The sequence below is a fragment of the Psammomys obesus genome, unplaced genomic scaffold (assembly GCF_907164565.1).
Source record: "Psammomys obesus unplaced genomic scaffold, mPsaObe1.curated_primary_1811, whole genome shotgun sequence".
NCBI classification, from domain to species: Eukaryota; Metazoa; Chordata; class Mammalia; order Rodentia; family Muridae; genus Psammomys; species Psammomys obesus.
Window position 1 is genome coordinate 8,165,795 of NW_026590699.1, and position 6,277 is coordinate 8,172,071.

The 6,277-nt window shown below is 46.4% G+C and overlaps 1 protein-coding gene across 2 annotated transcripts in view; it reads right to left on the reverse strand.

Moving 5' to 3' along the window:
* Positions 1–6,277, reverse strand: part of Myo16 (myosin XVI) — a 449,864-nt gene that overhangs the window by 261,234 nt on the left and 182,353 nt on the right. For both annotated transcript variants that reach the window (XM_055608467.1, XM_055608466.1), the window contains exon 5: positions 1,136–1,244. In XM_055608467.1, the coding sequence (XP_055464442.1) occupies positions 1,136–1,244 (109 nt within the window). The remainder of the gene's footprint in view (positions 1–1,135; positions 1,245–6,277) is intronic.

Here is a 6,277-nt window from a genome sequence, read left to right on the forward strand (position 1 = left end):
TAGGGGTCTTGAGGGCCATTAGGGAGGTGCCAGCACAGGGCAGGACTCGAAGCCAGCAAGGGAATTCTCTCGCATAGGGGCCTTGAGGGCCATTAGGGAGGTGCACTGAATACCTTGCCCTGCAGAGTCCAAGTGTGCAGGGTCAAGATGCGAGATGGATCCCCGCAGCCTGCTTCCGCCCTATCCTTGCCTTGGTGGTCTTCAGCGAGGGCACAAACACTCTTGCCTTGCTTTCTAATTAATGAGGCTAGTTCTCATTAAGAAACCAGGGCTACCGAACACTAGTTATTATTCTATGCCATCCTTAAAATAAACCTTTTGAAATAAATGAGCCAGCGGAGGCAAAGCATGCTGGGAATGAGCTAAGTGCTTCTCCAAAGAAGACAACGGAGCATCATCAGCCTCCAGCTCTGAGTATTCCAGAACGTTGAAGGGGCTAGACCTCTGGGGTTGTTATTTACATTTAGTCTTCGAAAAAGATGGCATGAGGGCAGGACTTACCCTCCCAAGCTTTGTCACCAGGTGCAGCAGCGGCTCCCACTCACCCTCACTGAGCTGACTCACTAGTTCATGCTGGGGCTGTGCCATTAATGTCCCTGTGAGTGACACAGAGAGGCTCAGCTCCGTTTCTCCGGGCCAGCCCTCTCTGATCCCAGGCTTTCTTCTCATGTTGCTTTCGCTTCTAAATGTCACTGAGAAGCCTGGTGTGCACACGCTGCCCTTGCTTGTCTTCTGTCTTCCCTGAGCTTATAATTCCTGCAGGGACCACCTGGCACTGGAGGACACACTCAAGGTGACCTTGCTCTCATCAGCTCAGAATTCGATTGTGCGGTTCACTTCTCTTCCTATCCTCAGGGAGGAGAGTTCCTAATTACAAACTGGTCCTACCAATTACTGACCCCAGGCATCTGTTTGCTGCTCCTTCACTGTTCCCCTGAGAGTGCTGCCAGTTTGCAAGTCAGCATCGGCTAAATAAACCATAGGGAAAGGTGGGGAAGCAAGCTACCTGTGTCACACCCTAAAGGGAGGCAGACAGTCCAAAATAATGTATGTGCTTTCTAAGAACGATACACGTTTGCTGTTCTAACAGTGCATTTTTTTTCTGCAGAGTTTTTAACAGGAAGCTTTGGGCTACCGTTCTCATCCAAGTAAGCCAGCAGGATAGCGCTAGATTCTGTCCCTTCGATGGCATAATCTAAGGGAATATTTCCATTCACATCTTGCAGGAGGACGTTGGCACCAGCCTGTATGAAAACAAAACAAAATAACGATCATTAAATGTTTAAGATTAAAACTACAATAAAAATGTTCTCTTTACAATTGTCCAAGAAATAGAAACAGTTTATATCAGACACAATGCTGAGGGATTTGGAGGAAATGACAATTATTTTTTCTCCTTTTTGGTTTTTTGAAACACACTCTCTCTTTGTAGCCTTGGCTGTCATGGAACTCCCTGTACAGACCAGGCTGGCCTGGAACTAATAGAGATCCTCCTGCCTCTGCTTCCTAAGTGCTGAGATTAAAGGCGTGCACCACCACTCCTCAGCCACATTATTTTTTCAGACAAATACATTAAATAATTTATGGAGACTCCAGGTTGTCTAAGCTTAAATGTGAGGTCTCAGTGGGCAAGCTGAGCTTGGCCTGATCTTCCCCAAATCTATTTCATTATTCTTTGTTCTCCACAGGAATCCACCTGAGCACAGTCCTCCTATCGGTCTGACAAAACTGCTCCTGCTCGGTTTTGATTTCAAACACACACACACACACACACACACACACACACACACAGACAGACAAACTGTTTTCTAGAAAGACTCACAATCTATTCTAGATCTCAGAACCCCAGAGAACTAAATCATCATGTCTTACTGTGCACATCGGTTCCCCGATGTTGATCCAGATGGACTGGAAGATTCCCTTTTACTCTTGAAAACCGTCACAAGAATGGTTGGCACTGCTCTTTATTCCCCAGTGAGACCCATGTTTATCAGCCATGGCTGCCATCATTCCTCCAAGGCCACGGCTGGAGCCTTTATCCCTCTAGCCCAGGACTAGATCTGTTCCTTGAATCTATTTCTGTCCTTATCAGTGTTCTCTTGTTCAAAGATAGCAGTTTAATCCCTTTCAATAGATAATATTATTTATATTCAATAGTCCTAGTCAAAATTGTTGCCAGGAATTTTAGTTCTCAGTTAGATGTTGAAGAACAGTGAAGCAGAGCAATGCAGGGTGAACCATGATGTCCTATAACACAGAGCTGTGAGCTGGAGTAATATCCCTTAGGTTCCTTTTGTAAGATCTGTTATCACAGCAACAGAAAAGGAAACTAAGACAGAGCTTAGGATGTTTACTTTCTCATAGATTTCTTGCTCTCTGTCTACTAGGTTGATGTGTGAAAAAGATCCTAATCTTTCCCAGAGAACTAAACAGTAGGCTCAGGATGAAGTGGCTTGTATAACCAGTGTCTCAGTTGGGGCTGCTAGTGCTATGATGAAACACTGCCATCTAAAGCAAGAGTTGGAGGAGGGGACAAGGTTGATTTGGCTTAGGTCTCATGTTACTGTTCATCATAGCGAGAAGCCAGTGCAGGAAGTCAAACAGGGTAGGACCCTGGAGGCAGGAGCTGAGGCAGAGGCCATGGAGAGGTACTGTTCCTGGCTTGCTCCAAATGGCTTGCTCAGCCTGCTTTCTTATAGAACCCACGACTGTCAGCCCACGGTGATACCACCCAACATGGCCTGGACTCTCCCCCATCAATCACTAAAGAGCATGCCCCAGGTTTGCCTGCAGCCAGATCTTAGAGAAGCATCTTCTCAGCTGAGACCCCCTTCTTTCTAGTGACTTTAGCTTGTGTCAAGTTGACATAAAACTAGCCAGCACGGCCAGTGAATGTAAGATCAGACACACATGCACACACAAAGACACACAGATATACACACACATGCACAGACACACACACACACACACACACACACACACACACACACACACACACATACACACACCGTCCCTGAGCAAGACACTTCAAGAAAGAGGCTTCCCTCAGTGGTCAGGGCCCTTTCCCCATGACAATGCTCTGCAGTGAGTGTGAATACCCCCGGCAGGAAGAAACCCAACCTACCACAGACTTGAGGCAGAGGCCCCCCTGGCCTTCCATACTTTTGGAATGCTGCCAGGAACTTGCCCAGGGCAGGGGTTCAGAGGAACATTCTCTCCAGAAGGAGCTGACATCATCATGTCTCCTGAGTTTCCTCTCATGGTTTTTGGTATGGAGGTTCCCACATCTGCTGTGGCTCCACCTCACTGCTACAATGGTCACTAAACACCGGCACTCTAACAACAGGGATTCCCCTACAGAAGAAGCTTTGGGGGTGCCTGTGAGAGATGGCTTAGGCAGGCTACCCGAGGTGGAAAGATCCAGCCTTGGAAGCATCCATGACCTGTGTTCTGCAGCAAATAACAAGGAGAGAGCAAGCAGCATGCCAGCATTCCTGTCTCTCTGCTTCCTGACTGCAGGCACGTGACCAGCTGGCTGAAGTCACTGCCACCATACCTTCCCCTCCAAAACAGCCTTCCCTTCTCCCTGGGCCTCTGTCTCTTGCCTGGTCCACACATTAGCTTCTCTGCAGCTGTCCATCAGAGGACAGGAAGCACACAGCATGGGCTCCTGTGCCAGCTGGTATGGTCCCACACCCGTGTAACCCCTTACTAGCTTTACGGCCTTGGCAGATTCCCGAGTTTCATGAAACCGGATTCCCCAAAGAGTGAAACTGTAAACTGTACTTGCAAAGTCTGCAGGCATGACCAGGACCTGCCTGAACACCATCTGAGAGCACACACTGTCTGAGTTGTCACCAAGGCAAACAGCACTAAACCAGTGTCTCAGTGAACCTCACAACACACACATTCACCCTGTTCTCCACCCAGGATAGCACAGCAGGCCATGAAACATGGGCTCATGTGCATGGCCAGGCACTCAACACTCATGTGACCCTGGAAATGAGTCTTTCTCTCTCCTTTGCTGTCCAGTTGGAAGGCAGGGCTCAGAGGGCCCCTGGAGAGATGGAGGACATTGTTTCTGGGAAAGTATTAATGATACAGCCGTGTAAGAACAGCTCCATGTCATCATGTGGGGAAAACCAGCAAAATGGCTAGCATGTTACACTAACACTTCCAGTAAGGGGCAACGTGAGCTTTACTGCAGAGCCACAGACATGTAGACAAACATCTGTGAAAGCAGCCATCCCCAGCTGCAGATGAGAGGATTTATATGTCTGTTGTATGTGTGGTGACAGACATGTGGACTGCTCTCCCAGTGTCTGTCTGTCTAGGGAGAGTCAAACGTCTCAATGTTGGGAGCTCACAGCACAGTTCTAATGGCTGGCCTTTGGGAGATTTTAGCCCTCATTTAAGCAGCCTGTGCCTCAGTTTTCTTTGCCAGCTATCCTGGGTGCCAAGGCTTCCTAACTCTTTCTACACACCGAGCTTTCATTTTCTTCATGAGAGGGAAGCTGTTCCCTCATGCCCTTCTGTGAAGGAGACCCATGTGTAACAGCAGAGAAATGCCTGAGCTTGGAGATACTATTTTGCCATGCCCAGACACTTTCAAAGCTAGAGATGCAGGTTCTTTGGCAGGCTGGATTGTGATATATTGGAACGCAAGGCTCTTCTGTTGCTTAAATCAAATTATAAATGCCTTCAAAGACCTATTTTTTTTTCACTGAAATATGCAGGCTCTGAGAAGGTGGGTCTGCTGGTGTCTGTCAAATGTCTGGGAACCTCCACTGGCCCATTATTCCACTTGGGTCTGAACAAAGGCCCTGTCTGCTCTCTGCATGAGCTGATTTCATGACCAGCTTCCTGGCTCTACAGTATTTTGAAGTTAAAATGAACATCAGCAGTGAGATCATGACTGACTTTTTTATTATCCAGCCAGCTGACCCAGGAGTGAATGTCTACTTTTAACTGATAGTGGGTCTCATCAGAACAAAGAAATTGACTAGCTACAAAATGGAAAAATACAAAACAAAAAACTAAAATGGTCAGGTGATACCATAAGGTCTAACCTGTAACATATGCAATGGGAAATCCACCAAGAATTCTGAGTTCTGTAAGGAATTGTGCTCCTTCTACTAAGAGTGATTGAGACACTCAGGAACAGCAAATCAACTTAGTTTTGTGAAGTGAAAATAAACAAGGAATTCAGTTCACTAAAAATACCGTTCTTGATGATGTGCATTTAAAATATGCCAACATATATGAATGTGTTAAGTATAATCTTCCAATGCTCTTGATATCCTTGAAAATGTACTGTTTCATTTTTTCAAGTTTTGCTTTCCACTATGGACATGAAGATGAGAGGTGTAGGTGTGTTTGTTACTTGGTTTCCCCAGATACTGATCCCAAGCCTTTCTGTGTGGGACCAAGAGATCAGCATCAAACAAGACACTAATTTTTCCAGCGTCAGAGTGTGTATTTTATTACATATATAGAAGCTGTTTTATTTCAAGGAAAAAGAAATGGGGAGTTGAAGGCTTTAAAGCAAAATTTTCAAAAGAATAGGAAAGCCTAGATTTTATTTTATTTTTTAATACTTTATTTTATTTCATTTTATGTGCATTAGTGTGAAGGTGTCAGATCCCTTGGAATTGGGGTTACAGACAGTGTGAGCTGCCATGTGGGTGCTGGGAATTGAACCCGGGTCCTTTGGAAGAGCAGACAGTGCTCTTAACCACTGAGCCATCTCTCCAGCCCCTAGATTTTATTTTTAATATAACAAAAAATAATCTTAAGAGTTTCTACACATTTCATAAGTGTTAAATAGTATTTTAAAACAGCTGAATGGCATGCTTGATTTTAACAGCATGGCCTCTCCAGGTCGCTCCAGCAGTGGCTGCAGAGCCAGAGGCAGAACAGCTCTAAGTTGGGAACAGAGTATTTCTTAGTCCTCATCAGAGAAGTTTCTTTGTGCTGTGGACAGTAAACAAAGCACAAAGAATAAGGGACTGTGGAGGCTCAGCCACAGACAAGACAAATAGATCACAGCCATCCCTAGCGCTCAGTGACCATTGCGGAAGTGGGGACAGAAGGACTATGAGGGCCAGAGGAGTGGAGGACGAGAGCAAAGCACTGCCTTCTGGGCAGGACAGAGCTGCGGCACTCAGGAACACACAGCAGCTGTGCTTCCTGCACAGGACCAAGCCAGGCGGCCTCCCAGCTTGGGGCACTGTGTGTGTGTGTGTGTGTGTGTGTGTGTGTGTGTGTGTGTGTGTGT